At 43.4% G+C, this 19,702-nt stretch overlaps 1 protein-coding gene across 1 annotated transcript in view; it reads right to left on the bottom strand.

Moving 5' to 3' along the window:
- The window catches only part of ANTXR2 (ANTXR cell adhesion molecule 2), a 101,171-nt gene that overhangs the window by 59,720 nt on the left and 21,749 nt on the right, over positions 1 to 19,702 (bottom strand). The window contains exons 8-10 of the mRNA XM_054202124.1: positions 13,229 to 13,289; positions 12,287 to 12,382; positions 7,678 to 7,747 (exon numbers count right to left, since the gene is read on the bottom strand). Of these exons, the coding sequence (XP_054058099.1) occupies positions 7,678 to 7,747; positions 12,287 to 12,382; positions 13,229 to 13,289 (227 nt within the window). The remainder of the gene's footprint in view (positions 1 to 7,677; positions 7,748 to 12,286; positions 12,383 to 13,228; positions 13,290 to 19,702) is intronic.

The following is a 19,702-nucleotide window of genomic DNA, read 5'->3' as shown; positions in this document are numbered from 1 at the left end:
GAACTCAAGTCTCACTTTCAAGAAGTAATTTTTGTGCAAATTAGCCTCTTACAAAATATCCTGCTGTTTACTTAATTTATTGACATAATTCCTTCCTTGGTCTGGAGGAAAAAAAATGTAACTCTGAACAGCCCCACCACAAAAAGCCAAAATCTGAAAAACAAAATGACAGCTGAGTTGGAAGGAATGAGCTCTTCTGCATGTAACCACTGTTAGTGTTTCTCACTTTCAAGATAGGATAAGAATTACCAGCTGTTCCAGCCTAGAAAGCTAACCACCACATACAGAAGAAGGCTACCACAAGATGACATTCCCTTCAGAAGAAGGTTGTTTCCAAACCTAGCCCAGCGACTCCAAATAAAGAAACAGCAGGGCGGGACTGCTTCAAATGCCCTTTGTTTGCTAAGAGAGATGGATCTGCGGGGCTTGTGAATTCTAACCCGTTTGCCCCTTGGGTGGCCTGACACGTTATTACTACTTCTCCTGCTGCCTTTCAGACCAGAAGCCAAGAGCCCACAGTTACTTAAAAGTGTGTTTCTTAGAGCTACACGCAGCTTTTGAAAATAGCGAAGAAGAGGGAAGGTAATAGCTGGAGCGGAGTACAGAGATGAGGCACATGTGGGCAGACACAGCTCTGAGAGTACACAGCTGGCTGTCTAAGGCTACCTCACCAGTGTGCTGTTAATTATTTAAAGGAGAGCACTGGGGAAACTACCATCACATCTGTCACCCACAGGCAGGCAGAACCTTCACTCATTGAGGGACCAGATGTGTTTATTCGAAACATGTACTAACTAGCTACTTAATGGGTTAGAATTATTAGCCAGAAGTTAATTAGGCAAACATATTAAACATCAGTCACCTTACTTAAAGCATCACTTCTTTAACACTGCTTTTACCTTTTCAAAAGCCACCATCAACCACAGGAAAAGGAGGGTAAAAGTAAAGATGGCGTAAAGGCGCCACAGTAAAAAATAGATGTGTGAAATCTGATCAGTGTGTACTAATGAAAACTGCAGTGCTCCAGGTAACTGCCTTAATATGTGCCTCTCAATACTGTGAGCACATGGGAGGGAGCAGGGAGGCTTGTTTAAGAACCTACAGGTGTTGGAGAAGAAAAGGAATTAACAGTGGAAACAGTTTTTTCTTGGTATAGTCAAGTGGAACTCGAAAAAGGATGGCTTGGCTGCTTCCGCATGTAGCGTACATATCCCTGAAGATGCAAGCACTTGCATGGCACTCTGCCTGCACGATGAACTCAGAAACACGGCTGGCTGCTCTTGTTCCCTGGGAGATGAAATTCAAAAGTGATGTGTTAAGTTCCTGGCTCCCAGGTTCATGCCGCAAGAAGCGGTGGATGGAGTAAAGGCGTAATATGCTCTATCTTTGGGCTAGCAGGGGCAGGTGGGGGAATAGTTAGGATCCTTTGTTAGAAGCCTGCCATAACAACCATTTTGTAGAACACCTTTCAGCTGCTCTGGAATGAGAGCAGCTGTCTAGAAACCAAACAAGGTATTTGCAGGACTGAGCTTGCAATCCATTCATCTTCACTGTGTCTGCTTTCACGTGTCCATGCTCTTCCTCTTAAATCTGGTGCTGGTATTTATAAAAACGGCACTTCAAAACCGGAAAGCAAGACTCAAAGTACCGCTGTTCCACTGTCAAGGAAACATCCTTCACTCGCAGCACCTAAAATTAAATAGGAAGGACGTGCTTCCTCTTTGTGTGCAGAGACTGTTTCCCAGGGAGGCAGAAACAGAGGGCAAGAGCGCCAGTGACGGCTCGGCCATGAAGTCCCAGCCTTTCAGCTAGTTGTAGTCTCCGCCTGCAGAGCTGCTGTAAAGAGTGCCCAAGGCCCCTGAAGTAGTGAGCAGGTACTTTTTGGTGCATTCTGTAAACTGCAATGAATATGTTTTAAACAGATTCCCACACAGTACTGTTTTACTTTAAACTGGTTTTTATGTTAATTTGTCAGAAACCCATAGGAAGAAACGCACTGGATTCACAAGTCTACCTCTGCAATTGCACAGAGCTACAAGCTCTTCCAGAAGACAGAACCTTGGCTTCCCTTCAGCCCCTACGGAGAGATGCTCTCAAAGCCATGTTTCATTGGAAGCTTGTGGTTAATTCCCATTGTCCTCAGCCCTGCATGGGATCCACAGCAAAACGCGGAGCAGCTAATTCTGCTGTGAGTCTGTACTTGAGAGATTAAAATCATACTACCAAAGCTTTGCCTAGAGAGAGAAAATTCTTGCCTGCATTCAGGCTATCACAGGCTACAAAAAGAAACTGAGTTTGTTTTAGCACTAGTTTGTCTAAAACACTTGTTTGTCTAAACAAAAATAGACAGTGGGCAGGTAATGCAAACTGTCGAACATAAACGGCCAGACAGCATTACTTAACATTACAGGACTTTTTCCTGCTGTGGAGAAAACAATTTCTTTTCTGAAAGTGAGACAGAAAACAAAATAACGGTTTTATTTTCATATGTAGAGAAGTTGAGAAACTCCTTAAGAGGAAGACCCTGGATGCAATGGGTGGTTAAGCTAGTTCCTGAAAAAGGTTACTTAAAGGCTGAAAGTGTGACATAAAACATGGAGATGGAATATGGAAATACTTCTTTCTTCCCTCATCTTTTTATTCCAGAGGGCTAGGGCACAGTATCAGACTTGATAGACTTCACAGACTTATGTCTGTAGAGACAGAACCAAAAGGAAATCAGTGATAAACCAGAAACAGAAGAATTCTAAGATCCCAAGACCTGAGAAGTGACAGTGCAGAAACGGCACAATGCTGTCGGTGTTTCTGAATTCCCTGTGAGCTGCCATCCCATTCACAACCGAGTGCCAAACAAGCAAAGCAGCTGTTCTCAGCAGGAAGAACAAAGACTTGAATGACACAGGCTCCTCCTGAGAGAAATCTGCTTAATAGACAAATAAAAGCATGTCTCAAGGTAGCACTGCAGCTCAGAAACATAAAGCAACGTGCTCGCTCCTAGAGATCGCTTCCCATGCTGTTTTCCTTCTAGGACAAAAGTTCTTACTTTTTTTTACAGTTGTAAGAGTGTGAACTATTTAGTCTCCCGTTACGTTCAGACTCTAGTGAGACTTGCTCAATAAGGTTAATTTTTCGCTCAGTAAGTTCTTATTGGAATGTCTGGATAGGAAATATATTTAAAGTTACCAGTAAACTTGTGAACTGGTGCTGTTGCCAGGAGCCCTTACTACTAGCAATACATTTCAAAAAACAAAAAAAACCAAACCACTGTTGATGGCTACCAGACTGGTTTGTGCGTTGTTGTGTGCATTGCTTCAAGTGAACTGCATGCTGGAGACTAAACTTCAGCCACCTGCTTTGAAACTGGGGGCAACTAAGACTTTGGGAATACAAGCGTAGTAATTTTCCTTCCAACCACGCAAAAAATAATTCCTATTTAATCTTTGCTCTTTAAGTGCCACCAGCTGTTCATGTTGGACAGGATGTAGGAAGGGATATATGCCAACATGATTTGAAGAGAGGGCAAAGAAGGTCATTAAAAAACAGTAGTGCAGACTGTACCATCTCTGCGTGTGACCTGATTGTGAATTCAAGGTTTCACTTGCACTCGGGTTTATGTCTGTATTTGTCCTTTTTGCCTTGGTTATCGCTTAAGCTTACAAACCCAAGGAGAAAGATACTGCCCACTTCTGTCCCAGGGCCCCCCTCCGACAGGTAGAATCGAGTGCCATTCACCACAAGGGCGCCCAAGTCGCCCCACTGAGGGCTGGAAACGGTGTCATACTTAGAGCAGTGATCCCATTTAACCTGATGTTTGCCTGTCTTTTGAAACACATAATGAACTTTATTTTACATGTACTCAGATAGGCTTAGTCAATGTATTTCAAGTTATGAGAAGCTTATCTGTCTTGCTGGACCCGAGGGGTAAATACTCGCTTAATTTTTATGAGCTAACCTTAGAGCAACCACTGTATGAATCCAAGTGCAGGATGCAGAAGGGTGGAAGCTGGCCGGCAGCACTGCAGCTGCGTTAAAAAACTAACTTCTGCAGTTCTCTGAACCTTTTTTAAGAACAGTGGTATTTTCTCAGCCTCTTGGTTCATTCTGAATAATCCACTGCATAGACTAGACCTAACCTTTCTTGCTTTGCTTAGATGAGTATCTTCACGTGATCAAACTGGATGTTTTCAGTAGCGCCTGCAAATCCAGACTATCTTACTGTAATGCTCCAATGAGAAACTAGAGTTCAAACAAACCCAGCTAGTTCAGTAGTAGACATGTAAATATTCGCTACAAATATTTCAGTGAGGTACTGCACTCGTGCTATTTTAATCTTTAATCACTGTCACCTGTTCATCAAATAAAAGAGAACTTGTAAATGCTGGGGAAGTAACAGAAATGTATGCTGTTCCGATAGTCCTTCCATTGAAGGCAGAGGGGATTTTACCCCTGGCTTAGAAGAACAGAAGCTATTGGTCTGTCGAGTCAAGCCTACAGATATATTTTCTGAATGAGTACTCAAAGAACTTAGAGCAAAATGAAAAGAACAAAAGCAAAGGTAGCACAAGAACGCAGACTTAGAAAAATATACCACTTTTTCCTATATTGGCCTTCCAAAGAGGCAAGGGTTCTGTTTTCTTTCCAAAGTAAACGACTACAGAAACATCTGCAGTAACAGAGAGGTCAAAGACATCTCTGATTCAGTTTGATTCCCTGGAGCTGTGGTAGGCCACCAAATTCAAGCCTGAGCTAAAAAGGGGAACTAATTCTCTCAAATATTCTGCAAGACCTGAAAAATCTGTGGCTTTTAAATGGTTAATGTAGTACAATCTGAGTTCCTTTCATTAAAGCCGTTTAGTTGCAATGTTACACTTGCCCTCACAGTATATAAGTGATATCTCAAAGTACATGAAGCAAAGCAATTCAACTTGGGTTTGCCTCCTCATCTTCCTGCAGGGTGTACAGGGCACTCTTCCTTTCTGGATTATTTCAATATTATCTAACACTTTTTATAATGCATAGGTTGCTCATGTAGAAATCCCAATTGTCATCTGTTAGCTCGTCAGGAGTCTTTTGAAATGAGCTGGTTTTGTAAGCAGACTATGTAATTTTGCGCTTCAGAAGTGGCAGGACAAGAAGGTATTTTAAATGGCGCAAGCAGCACAGTCGTGTTGTCACATAACCTGAGGATACCACGTCCATCTGCTACGTGGTACTGTGAAAAAACAGCCTTTGAAAAGAACGCTTGGTTAAAACTACAGCTGGCATTTTGGAGGCTCCTAGCTAAATGCAGCCAGCAGTTGGAAAGAAAGTAAAAATACACGATGGCGTAAGTCCAGGAGACCAGGGGTTTACTAACCCAACATCTTGGGTACTTTGGCATTTGATCTATTCCACATGGGTTTCTATTGTTCTGCATGAGAAAACCGCAAACTCACCAGTCAACAAGAAGTGTCTCCAATTAGTAAAACATAATGAAACCTGTTAAGTGAGTCTTTACCATTTACCCAGACGCAAAGCTGCAGGTTTCGAAGTCACAAAGCTAACTTTGCTTGTGCTGCTCTTCATTCCAGTTCTCTTCAGAACTAGAAAAAGAGCAGACTGGTTGTTGCTACATTAGCAACTAATATTAGCTCCACTACATGAGGAATTACTGGGAGTTATCCAGCAATAGTCTGAGCTGTGCCAATGGAAAGTCAAGAGTTCAAGTATGTAAATATCTCTCATAGCTGTCAGTCTTCGGCATAGCAAACTGTTTATCTCTGGGCCAAAGCTGTAACTACTTCACTATCAGATTATGGAAGTATATTTCACACACTAACCTTTGGAAAAAAACCTTCCCTGTGAACCTATACAACTTCACGTGTATTGTTCAAGCGTTCTTTCTCACAAACACTGCTGAGAGGAAAGGTGCTGTAATCAGGTGCTTGATCTGCTCTTACTGTGTGGCGAGTCGTCTCTTTCAATAATGCTTCACAGGCCAACCAAGCTCTCCACCGAGCAAGAGAAAAGGCTGCGTGTTCAACTAACTTCCACTGTGCTTTAATCTACACAAATATCCAACACATTCCACGTGAATTCAGCAGTCCAGGCTGTTTACGTACTCGCAGACTAACAGCGTGTGGAAAAGCATTTACAGTTGGGATGCTTAATACTGGGCGCCTAGTTTGGTGCAGGTTTTGTGTTGTGAGGTAACTCGGCTGAAATACTTGGCAGGAGGAGGAGGGGTTCTTAACCTGACTGATTGCCGTGGTTCTGATGACAAGGTGAGCTCTTACAGCTGGGCACGGTGCTGACTGGTTTAGGTAGCAGAGGGGTTTGTTACAGCTGTGTTGCTGTGCAGCTGGCACCTGACCACGTGTAGCCGAACGCAGCAGGAGTGTAAAGGCACAAGGCCCTAACAAACTCCTGCTGCACGGTGGGCAAGATCCGTGTTTCCCATAGCTATGTAAAAGGCAGCCCGAGCATTGGGAAAACGTAGCAGCGTGAAAAGCTCACCCCTTCCTCTGCTGTCCGTGGAACTCCACTCCATGCGTGTTTTCCCTGCACTGCCGCTCCCCAGAGGGGAGCTTTGGCTGCCGCTCGGAGCCTGCGATGCGGCTCCTCTGCAGTGATTCACCCCGCTCTCTTCCACTGGGGTTAATCACTGATGTTTTTTTAATTCTACAGCTTTCCAACTTTTCTCCTCCCGCTTGCCATTTAATGCACAAAACAGATGCGTATTTGGGGTTTTGCTATCGGTCTTACAGCACAACTGAGGCGGCTGATTGTTGCTTAACTCAGAAAAGTAAGTACTGCAAATCAGCTATGCAATAGGCTTGGTTCTTAAATTGCAAAGAATTGCCACAGCAAAATGACAATGCAGAGCTGTAAGAACTGCCGTGCTTCCCACTGGATTAACGTCAGCCTCATCCCAAATAACTCTGAGAAGGACTACTTGGGAAACAGGGAGAAAGTCAACAGCCTGAAAGCCTTCGCCCTCCTACAGGGCCAAGATCTGACATGCAGTTTTCTGGCTTCTGATTATCTTAGTTTCACAAATCGGAACAATGGAGTCGAAGTGATCTCAAAAGCCTAGGGCCTGTCTGAATTTGCGAGGAGGAGGGAAGGGTTAGTTCTCCAAGGGCCAGAAGTAATGTGCAGCCCTGGCCAGTGACACTTAGAATAAGGCGAGAACTGCAGTTTAGCCACAGTGCTGTTCGGAGATTGCTGCCGTTGTTAAATTACTGCCTCGTTTTATCATTGCATGTTGAGCAGTGGTACGCATCTTGACACATAATTTTAATAATAGCTTGTAAGTGTCAGTGATAATGTAATCTATTTAACAATGAGCCTAAAGATTATCCAGAAGAGAGCATATTATGCCCTGTTAAAACAGCTAATCTGCATAAAACTTATGACAAGCCAGACCTTTTCAGTGTTTAATAAACTGGCTGAATATTCATTTTTAAGGCACTGTCCAAATTGGTTTGGTCACAGATGACTATTTAAAACCCATTCCAATGCCGGCAAATACACCAGGGAAATAACACAAGAATGGGGAGAAAAAAATGCAACAACAAACCACCTCCCATAAAACCAACAAAAGACTGCCTCCAGCCAAAAGCCCTCATGATTCACAGCAGCAATCATGGGTCCCATTCCAGCAAAACACAGGATGACATTTTTTCAAGTACTTACTGGCCACTTCTGTATAGGATTGGTGCAGGGCAGAGCAAAAAATCAGATTCCACTGTTTTTGGTTTTTCATCTGAAAAAAAAAAAAAAAGAAAACTAATCACAGGAGCTTAATACACTGTGCTGCTTAAATGAGAAGCTGATGTGTGAACATGCTATCAAGTCCCTTCCCTTCTCACAGTGGGCTGGTTACAGCTTTGGTAGCGTGTGGAACTTGCGAGCAAGGCCCAAGGTAGGGAATAAAGCTGCTGCTTTTTTAAAGCCCCACCTCGAACATAGAAACCAAGAGTTGGCTTTAAGCGCGAGCGTGAGCCCATGTTACGTCGCTTACTTTATTTTACTCAATTCAGCTCATGTTCTTCCAGAGAGATAATTTCCTAGAATTGAGCCCACTGTTGCAAAAAGGGAAAAACATTACTAGGGATTTCCTAATACTTGGAAGCTGAAGGTTTGCTTCTAATTCACTCCAACCCTGTGTGTTGCATTCAAGGACTATTTTATCAGTTGTGATTGGAGTGTCTACTGCTCCAGAGTTTCTCATGCTTTTCGATCTCTAGCTGTTCATCAATCTGTTAAACTTACAAAGCATCTATTTGCAGAGCACTATGTCCAGCAGAGCACTCTTTTTCTGCAGCTGTGAAAGGGAGAGGAGGGAGCTCTTTTTCCTCATGCCCGGTAAACTGGGAAAAATTCTGCTCCTGTGTGCAGAACCATCCTCCCAGACTTCCCCGTGGTAGGACTTAATTCCTGTACTGGAACTGGGACTGCTCGCGCACGCACGGACTATTTCCTGATTAGGGGTGAGAGCAGATAAATGATCTGCCAGATGAACTTGGAGATGACTCTGTCCTGCATTTCGGGAACAGGCAGACAGAGAAGTAGTTCAGGGGCAGCTGAAGGAGGAGCTGTTAGCATAAATGAGCTTTTCTTATTTGCTATAATCTGCACTGACTGCTTGGCCTAGATTCGGGGCTAGTTGTGAGGTGGGGAAGAGGGATTAGCACATTGCCATATGTTTTTGTCTTAATGGTATGTTTCATAGATTATTTTTCTATCCCACAGCTACATTTGGCAGGTTTCCTTTCTAGCATTTGGTAATGGTTCTTTATAAATGCAGAAAGAAAAACATGCCAAATGCATCTTCTAAAACCAGAAGTAGAGGCAAAATAACGGTTTGCTCTGGGGCTGGTCGCAAAGCGGAGCCCAGGCTATCAGGAAGGGGAGCTAACATTAAAGTACATCCTTACGCAGGTACGCTCCGTTATGCCCTCAAATGGTGAGGGTTCCACTGAGAGACTGACAGGTTTTCGTAGAGGAGAATGTAGTGACACAGCAACAATTTTACTTTTCTTGGGACCGTCTCCTTCCTCCCGCTACTGCTCAAAGTGTCCTTCCTACCTCTTTGTCCATCCGAGTTGCACTGTTCTCTTAGGTTTCCTCCAAGAAAAAAAGGGCTTGGAGCCCAGCACAGAGCTGTATGGAATGAGCTTGCCTATCAGGGGACGAATCACGTTGAATTTTCCAATTTCCTTCCTATACTACTCCCTAAGCATTTGCTGTTGTCCGTTGCTGAAGATAAGAACCCGGGTGGGTTGTAGCAGGCCTCTGGCAAGATCCCATACAGCAGATTGTGTTTTTATGCTGCAACGTATAATAAATACATCACTATGCTGTTCTCCTCCCTTCGTGTGCTTTACTGCACCCTTTCCTGAAGCCAAGAGGGGAAAAAAAAAAAAAGCAGCCCAGAGATCTAATTGGAAATTCTCACATCGGATGCTAGCAAGTATTTGGGGGCTTCATCCTGTGCAAATATATAGTTATTTCTACCATGGCAAAGCAGACATACACGTGCCGTACAACTATAAAAGACTGCGCAATCAGGGAAGTGGAGAAACCAGAGTCAGAAGACGTTTCAAAAGGTTATTGAAAGGCAACATGCTTCAGACATTCTTCAGTCACACTCATCTACGCTGTTAAAAGGCTTTCCAGGTAACGGATTCCAGGCCTGAGAAACGTTCACAGTGAGAAGCATTCTCCCAATACCTCACCTAGACCTGCTGCAGAATTCAAAGCCTGTTGCTCCTTGTGCTCCTCTCAGGGGATTTGCAGAGCCCAGCTTACATTTTTCAGCCCTGCAGCGGCCCATAACTAACAATTACTCTGACCATTCTTCCCTTCCTGTAGATGTACCAAACTGAACTTTTCTGTCGTTCCTTACAGGTTGTGTTCTGGCCTTCTGCCCATCCTTGCCAGCTTCCTCTGGACGCTCTGCACAGTGGAGTCATCCCCCACCTGTACCACGGAGCACATCAAAATCCAAGCTCCTAGGGGCTATCGTCGGCAGCACAGCACAGCCCCGAATTGGAACAGCACCGCAACCTACCAATCATTAAGTACCGTAAGCCTATTAGGCGCATGCTGCCAGCATTGCTACTAAATCATGCCAAAAATCTTACTACGATGGTAGCACCCGCCAGCAGGACAGAGGAGGATTATGCTTACATTTGTGATGCTTATGGAAAATTACTAAATCCCTCCTTAACTGTGTATTTTATAGGTCCTTATCGCTACCAGTACCTTACTGCACTCCATCAGAAGATCCTGAACGCGTGAATGCGCTACAAACATAACCGTATTGATGCAAGACTGAAAACACTGGTGTGAAGAAGGTATGTGTTTTAATTGCCCAAATGGGCAAACTGGGGTGTTGTGAAGTTACTGCTCACGGTAAACAGCAAGTCAGAAGCAAAGCAGGAATAGAACTGAGGAGTCCTGATGACTTGCAAACCTTAAATTGAAATTTAAGTTCTAATTATCGTCAGGTCCTGTAACTGATGTCTCAACTGTTTCCCCTAGATAGTGTTAAATTCATTTTATTCACCTGGAACTAAACTAGCATGTTAGCCCACTTTTCCAAGTAAGAAAGGTATACCATGTTGATAAACACACCACTGCAGCAATAATTTTGCCATGTTCCAAAATCTAGCTCTAGGAAGCTAACTTATGCAACAAGTGTAAATAAGCAAGCTATAGTTTAAGGTAGGAAACAAAGGTGACAATTTTAATTGAAACGGAAGGGAAATTTATACAAGCAGAATTTATTGAAACAGGTTGCCGTTATCCAGAACTATCGTGCTATTCTGCTATTCTCCCAAATTATTTTAGATATTTAACAGGCAGGAGAGATTGGCAAGCCCATTCTAGTATATATGATATCCAGAATAAAGAAGAAAATGTACTGGAAACATGTTCAATTGGGTAGAATTTAAGACAGCCTAATACAAAAATCAGACAGTAGGTAGGGAAAAAATGAGTTGGTTTTTTTTTCTACAGGTCCATTTTGGTCACTTTCCAGTCCAGCTTGCTTAGAGCAAGAAGTTGGACGTAGTTATGCTAGCAGTCCCCTTCAGTTTCTGGATATAAAAAAATGGCAGAAGTTTCCATTAATGACATTTTTTCCACCGTCATCTACCTTGCGCCAGTTCAGGGAACAGAACAGCACAAGGAGACTAATCCAAATTCTGGCATGACTTTTCATCTGCCCTGCTGCAAGTTAATGCCCTGAGCAGGAGAAGACCAAGTCCTGAATATTTTGCAGAAAATTAAATTCTCTGTAAGCATACTTAACCAAATAGCAAGAAGATAACAGTCTGCACTACCTCTCAATTACTTTTAGAGCTTTTCTAACTTATGCAGCGTTCCACTCAGAAAAATTTCCCCAGTGATACCTATAGTTTGACAGAGGAATAAGTAAGGATTGTAACATCTGGCCGACGGTGAGTACTACTAAAAAAAACCAAACCACAACACCTATCTGTACCCCCCCTCTCCCCAAAAAAACCCCAAACCAGATAATGCTACAGAAAAAATGACTGTAAAAGATGCCACTGTCACTGTCTGAAGCAGAATTCCTTTCCATAGGTCAGGAAATTACAGTCCAGCTAGGGAACTGGTTGGACAGCAGAAGTGCTGCTTGGGACACTGAGCTGATGAACTATGTCAAAATACAGCGACAAAATAGTACCAGCTGTTCTGACCTGGCCTTATCGTATGCTGCTGCAGGAGCTCGAGGAAGAGGGCTGATTCCATGTGACGGAGGGGCACCCACACCCTGCCGAGCCCCTGAAACAAACAGCACAGTGCCTACACATCTGGGACACCGGGCAGAAGGGGCAGAGATGCTCCCAGATAACAAGGTAAGTGCACCTTGGAAAACAGTGCCTTCTGGAATCATGACGAGAGCCTATGCCTTGGCCCGGGCCTTCTTACAAGAAAGGGCACTTGGTCGCTAGGCTCTGTGGTCATGTTTTTCTCCCTGGGTAACATCTGCTCAGGTGAACATCAGGAGCCAGGCAGTAATCACGGTGTTGGTTCGCACAGACAGCTGGGCTGCCAAACACCAGTCACACTTTACAGCTAATGGCAATTGGTAGCAAATTCAAACCACCGAGCAAGAGGTGAAATAACCTGCATCCTCTAACTAAAGCTCAGAGCTTTCCTGTTTTCCTCCTCTTTGATAGTTTTTGATTTTAATTAAATGAGGTAACAAGAAGTGAAAGAAATCACTTAGGAGGAAATATAAAAGTAGATCATCTCAAAATTCAGTACTTACGAATTGTAGTTCCGTTCACGTGATAGGTACAAGTAACACTGTCGGTTTTCCCACCAAGGGTTAAGCCACTTCCTCTAAGAACAACTTGAAACTCCTCTGGAGAGAAAAGCGAAAACCCAAAATGATTGATCTTTAGTGCATTGCGCTAAGTTAGACAAGGAGAATTTCAATATAGCCTGCAATAAATGAAGCGCAACATAGTAATGCTTCAAACTTACTCATGTCTCCTTTTTAATTGACCCCTGTTAGAGGGTTTTTCAGTTAGGTCACTAGAGGAAAAATAAAGATTTCTTCCCAAATCTTTATCACTGAGGCAGCCCTATTAAAAGGGAAGTTGACTCTGACTATCAACAGGATCTGGGGCTCAGCTGCACTCTAAGGAACAGTTTCTCAGCGAATACTCTGATGAATGAGGAATCTGGATCTCATAACAAGAAGACTCCCCAAACCTCGATCAGGCCCACTTGAAGGGGAAGACGAAGAAAAACTGTCTCCTTAGTACTGTTTCTCTGGAAGTTGAGTAAGGGCCACGCTACTTGTGAACTGTGCGGAGGAGGACTGAAAAGGGTTTGTTTACCAAGGCCACCGATTTCATTGAGACAATCCATCTTTTTACAAAAAACATCAAAACAAGATTTTGCAGCTACCTTATTTTGACAGGTCTCAAACTGTGTGGGTTGTGAAACCCAGAAAGAAGACAAGGCCTAAGTTTTGTGCAACTCTTTGACTTAATAAATGACACAAATGTCATTTTGTTAATTGTCATTTGTTAATTGAGAAAAATGAGTCAACAGAGAAGGACCCGCTCTTTCTTAAAACTCCTTGAGGATTTTTTTTTAGAGATGTTTTATTCTAGAGACCTGTGGGGTTTTCCTTTGGGTCAAACAGGGAATTCACGGTCCTGTAATAATTGAATATTATCTTAAACTTATAAAAACTTACCTCCCACACAGACACTGGATGGCTCCAAATATAAAATCTCAGTGCATGATTGCTTCAAAACCTATTGCAAAGGAGGAAACTAGGCATGAATAGGTTTCGGTGTGCTATTTCAGTGAGAAGTATTATTTTAAAACAAATGCTTGTCTCTAGAAGATAGACACGCACAGTTACAGGTTTGATTTGCACAAGCCTGGCTTTGTAGGACGTTGCCTTCACCATGTAAAACTTCTGCTTGCCTGCACAGTCAAGTTTGCTAAGAGTTCATAAGACTTGGATTAGTTTGTTAAATCCGGGTCAGTCTTTAAAATGTAATGATGTCTGATTTTGGTCCCTAAATTTCTGTCCAGATCCCTAACCTAATTTTCCATGAACTCCAATCCTAATGTTTAAGCCAAAAATTAGTCACAAGGAGCCTGATCCAAAATCTAATCCAGTCAAAAGCAGTCTTCCAACAATCTGTGGGTCAAGCCAAGTGCACGTTATTCCAAGTGCTGGCATCCTGCCCTATGTAAAGCAGAGCAAGAACGTACGGCGTTCTTGACTGCGCTGCCTTCTGTCGGATGGGTTTTTTTCACTGCTGTACCAGTCAGCCTGCTTTGATTCCCCAACCTGTCAGAGAATATTCTTCCAAAAGGCTGGGACAAAACCATACTCCCACAGGCGACTTAAAAATACGAGGGACAGAGCGTAAGGGAAAGGAGGAACTAGACACCTTTGACCAATTTGTCACGTCTCAGATACGCCCCTTTGTTTCAGCCGAGACCCATGTTACGGTTTACAAATACATGAAGTGATCCAGTTATGCTTGGTCACTTACGCAGGGGCACGAGTAGCACCCAGGTGTTGATTACTGCAGACCATTTTCAGCAGGCATTCATACATAATACTAGGTGGAATCAATTCAGGTCCTTGTAATCACGTGCGTAGTAGAAAGTCCTATTATTGTTCCCTCTCTACCTCCATTTGCCAAAACTGCCTGCTCCTGAGCTGGCCTAATGGTCAGTAAATGTCAACTCTGTCTTAATGGTAGCTCCTTTTTCCCTTCTTTAAATAAGTCTTTTTTTTACTCTGTCTGCTCTACTTGCTAGTGATTTCTGTTGCTACACAGCCAGAGCCAGCAGAAACAACAACGTATTTGTCACTGTACATACTAAAAGGCATGCCAAGAAAAAGAATAACCTGCCTCATTCAACACTTTCCATAATACCTGTCTCCCCACAAACTGTTGTGCACGAATTACCTTTTAGTGCTTCAAAACCCATTTGTAAACATTTGTAGTATTTTATAAATAGAGACCTTGCAGGTGCACGCGCTTGGATGAGAGACAGCAGTAGAGGTCTTTGGAAAGAATGTCGTTTGACGTTCAGTGCAAGTTGACCAGTTTATATTAGCTGAGGTTCTCACTTCAATTCCAAAAAAGGACTCAGCTTTTTGATTGTTATTTCAGCGTAGAGGGAGGAAGTGTTACTTAGCTTTTTTTTTTTTTTTTAGGGGGGAGGGAGTATTTTGTGCAAAATAAAATGCAAAAAGAATAAAGCGTTTTATTCCTGTACTGTGAAAACATGTTCTGTTTGGGGTTGTTTGGTTTTTTTTCCTCTGAAGAGAATGAGTCACAAGAAGAGTCCAATTTAAGTCAATGAGACTACAGACTTGCTTTAGTATGAAGTACAGATCTAGCAGTTGGCAGTATCAAAGCCAGCTGAATTCATTAATATTTTTTTTAAAGCAGCACCTATATGGTGCTATATGGAGAACCTTTCCATCCCGATTTGCCCACTGCCTGATGAAGTAGGGACGTGTTATGCATTCGGGGGGTGGGCAGAGGAGAAGACTATGACAGACATAATCTGCCTTTTCCTAGAAAGTAGTCATTCTGTAACTGCATTGTATCTGATGGTGATTTTTCTAACACAGTATTTCTAAATGCAATATAAAACAGGAAAAGAACCTACTTGGACATGCTTAACTGCCTATGGATTTAAGAGGGGGGAACTGCATTTAACAATGGCAACATACAAAGCAAAGCAAAGCATGCATGTGATTACACCTCCCTTCTCCCCTCCGCTGCCCCTCTCTTAAAAATTTAAAACTAACTTTAAACTACCTTGCTGTGGAAACCTGAGCTGCCAAGTCAGCAAGATGGAAACGAACTCTACAAAAATCTGTACTACGCTCCCTGTTTGCCAGTTGAGGACAATCAGAGAATGATCTGGCGTTGCAAAGTCATTATTTAGAAACCTACTGCCCACAAGAAAAGTTGAAATGATTACTATATAAGGCCGTCCTTGGATAGGATAGTTAAACACTCTGCTGACATAAATTCAAATAAGACTATAAATTGCCTTAGTTTAACAGCAAGCAGGGAGAGATTCAGAGAGTTGATGTCATCCATTTCATTTCCAGAGTGCCACACCAAATATAGGGCTCTCTTCTCCCGGGCTCGCGAAGGCTTTCCTTCCAGCCCCCTCCCCGAATGCTAGCTGTCCCAGAAAGAAACATTCCCCGCAAAACAGAGTGGAAACCTGTCAGCTGTGTCCTGTGTCTTACGGCTTCGGAAATGGAGAGCTGTGGAAAAACTACAGCGTGGTTCCTCCAAGTCTGAGCCAGTCTGTGCTACGGGGAACTTGGTACAGCTGGCAACACCCAGAGGCTAATCACAGTGGAGAGGATCATCACAAAATCACAGGTGGGGGCTTGCTGCTTTAACACTCGTTAGGAAGCACGTGTGGCTGCTGGAAAAAGAGAAGGCAGTAGAGTTCTGTTCTTCCAGCTAGTCACTCTGTTGTACTCTAAGAAAATGAGACGTGACATTCAGGCCCCAAACATCCTCTTGTTCAACACCACCGCCACAACGGACTGCTGAGGAAACCCTATTCTGTAGCTCCTCCGTATACAGAATTTGTTACATCCCTGCCATATTGCAGCAGCCGAGTATCTAAGATTAAAAAAAATGTTGTTATGATGTTTTCTACAAACAATTATTACAACAGCTACCTTGACAACAAGCAGCATAAACGCAGTTTATGCTCAGCGCTGAAAAAAATGCATGGCAGAGCTTCTGAGGGTTGGCCGAAGGCAGAAGAGCTTCTGAGGCTCTTGGTGAAATCACATCTTAAAGCTATTAAGTGTACAGTTTCCATAGCACTTCTCAGTAATGCAAGCTAATCATCTCAGAATACTTCCGAAAGCAGAAGTTATCAGAACAAAGGCATCTGAGAGATCCCATGGGCACTCAAAAGCAAATTCACCCTCGATGTGAACTCACTGGCATACGTTGGGATTCCATTTGGCCAAACAAGCTTTTCTTTTTCCACAACAGTCCTGTAGAATCTGGCACGCGCACAGCTCTGGGAGGCTCTGTCCTTTAGAGGAGTCTCTACGTCCTCAACTCTTGCTGCCAGCTTTCCCTCAGCTCGCTAACAGCAGCGAAGCGTGCAGCAGTCGGCACCCAACTGTTTAGCCCTTGAACCAGCTAACTGTCGTTCAGCTCTTCTCGTGAAGTCCTACACTGTCCGACTGTCACCTATCTCCACTCTCAAGCTTCCGCAGAGGCTTACAAGCCACAGTTTTGTGTTCCATGTAAGTTTAACCTTCTTCAGGCACAAACAAGTACGTATGTTATTTTTTCTTAAAGCAGTTGCAGAAAGACCACCCGCTTTATCAACTTTTCAGTTTGGGACCACTTTTCACCTACCACAATTTGTTTCTGAACAACCGGATTGTTAACTAGTACTTAAAATCCATATTGGTCTTTATCAGCGGCATGGATTTCTATGTGTTTCCCACTAGAAGGTTCCCGAAGGCTCGCGGGACAAACTTCACAGCCCTCTTCCTAAAAAAGTGGTTTAGCATTTTTGTCATTAATGAAACACTGAATTCAATTAGAGATGTTTTACAGAAACATTGTCTGTTTCTGACCTGTAGGTGTCTGAATTGAAAAACAGATTGATATTTAGTTAGATTTCAGCTGCAGAAACAATACACCTACGCAAACAATTACATTAGCATAGAAAAGGCAGATGTCCCTTCAATAAATTGCAAAAAGGCAGCCAAATAACAAGATGAGGCTCACTAGTGCTTATAGTCTTTGCAGTCTTTGCAAACTCCACCTCTGTTTATAAATTTTGCCATGTCCTGCATCTTGCCCGTGCTTTATGCAAACATTTCTTCCCATGGAAAACGTGCCTTCTGCCTCTTTCAGTACCTCTTTAATAGACCAGGCCCGGCTCTGCTTCGACTCCCTTTTCACCCTTGCTGCTGCCTCTTAAAGGTTCTCGGAGCTTAAACAGCACAGCAGTACGGCTCCTGCAGCTTTTTAAGTATTTTGACTACCATCCGCTCAGAACATACTGCGGAGCAGAGCTGTACCATGCGGCACAGTGTTACACACGGGCTAAAACAACAACTTTCCCTTCCAGCACTTTAATGAATTTCATGTTCCAAGAAATTGTGAGAACAATGCGGTAGTAACGAGCCACGAGCAACCCAACTGTACATCGACAATTAACAAAATACGCTAAGTGTCAATTTATTTCACGGCACCATTTGATTTTGCTTAGTCCCAGTATACAGTTCAAAAGTTTTTGGCAGCAGTCAGCACCATGAATCATAACTCGCACGGCATCTGTTCCTCCCCAGAACTGTACCCTGAGTTCGGGATTTGGGACAGGTCATCAGCACAGCTGGATTCTTTAGTGAACCACCACGATTTTCAAGTCTACTGTTCTAACACTGGAAAATGATGTATGGATGTGTAAGGTGTTTGCTTCTTGGTAAAAAGCTTAGCGTAACTGTGAAGTGCTGGAGGAAGAGAGCTCTTTGACACACTCTGATCAGACTTGGCACACTACTAATTTTCAACTAAGGATTTCCAGAGTTGCTGGTGGCCTTGACTCGCTAGGGTTCAATTTCAAACATGCAACTCTGTGTCTACATCGTTGCTCACTGGATGCCGATCCTAAATCAGGCTGGCTTGACTCTTTCCAGGGGAAGACAATATGGTTCCGTGAACAAAAGCGTTACATACTGCAATACAAGAAATGCATCTAACTTGCTATGTCCAGCACCAAGTTTTAAAGAGGAAAAAATCCTTCACCTTTAAAAAATGATCTTATTTGCTATACTCATGTGTAGCAAAACATGCTGACAGTGCGATATAATAACCTCCACGCTCCGCGTGCAAAAATATATTTACAGCAGTATTATCTCCTGCTCATTGCGCTCCGAGCTTGCGCCTGGAGCTCTGCCTATTGATACGCAGCCAGGCAGTCATGTGTACGCTCAGTGCAAAATGTGTGCTGCACAACTTGGAAAGATGGCAGAACAGCACTAAAAAAAACCCTTAAATGCTAGTCTAACAGCAAACTCAAGACAGCGGCTTTCCTGTGCAGATTTCCACCCCCTTTTCTTTCCTCTTTCCCTTCCAAATGTGGGGTTCATCGTTTTCTCTAGGGATGCTCTAAACACAACACCTAGCGAGCGAAATATAAACAGCCATAAGGAAAGCAGATTTAGGAACTACGGTAAACTGCAAACATCATTAAAACTGCAGAAGCCATGTTCATAGCATGACAAGCAGAGAGGATGTGGTTTTCTTCACGTGCTGTGCCAAGCGCCTTTCTCAGTCAAACGTGAAACCTGCATCACAAAGACCTGCATCTCCTTTAGTTCCGCCCTCGATCCACACAGCGGTGAACACGCTGAAGTTAGCCACCTACAACCTTCTAACTGTTACTGCAAAACACACATACTTAATTCGATAAACTGTACTGAACCAAGCGGGGCAGGAAGGGAAGCTGGCGCACACTACAGCTAACTCACAAAACAGTGTCCGAGAGGGCCCTGATAACGTAAGCGCATTTAAAACTACTTTTAGCGCTACTAGTCTCAGTTGGATCTGTGCACACAGGCAAAGTCTCTTTCGACGGTCTGCTGTAACACCCCAGTTCTGTCAGCCTTTTCCTGACTGGGGACTGCCTCTACCTTTTGGCTTCCACTAATTGCTGATGAGGGAACGCCCCACACCTGTACACCCAGGGCTGGGGGAGCCGCTGTTTCACTGGTAGCCAGGAACAGAGCTGCGTGCCGTCACAGGTGTTGCAGTGTGTGTAAACGGGCTCTAGAAGTTCTGGGTTGGAGTTGCTTGAAGCCATCTTGAGCCTGTGCAACAACGCTCTGGAGTCAGTCCCTTCCCTGGTAAGTCAGTATCTTCTTGAGCTTCAGCCCAGCTTGGAGCTGTGACTCTTCAGGAAAACGTGTAACGAAAACAGTGTTGTACTATTGTTTGCTTTAGTCATTTCAAGCTGGGTTGGGCTCCCAGCCTGGCTGGCTAGCGTGAGTCAAGCACAACCTATCAAAATTGAGTTCACGCAGATGCTTAGTTTAGTTCCTAAAGTTACGTTGCTTCATTTGTGCTCATTGGCTGAATTAGAACTGTGCTTAACCCATGTTTCCATGTGTTTTTATTTTTCTATG

Source organism: Rissa tridactyla, chromosome 5 (assembly GCF_028500815.1).
Source record: "Rissa tridactyla isolate bRisTri1 chromosome 5, bRisTri1.patW.cur.20221130, whole genome shotgun sequence".
NCBI lineage: Eukaryota > Metazoa > Chordata > Aves > Charadriiformes > Laridae > Rissa > Rissa tridactyla.
This window is presented reverse-complemented; position numbering and strand designations above follow the sequence as displayed.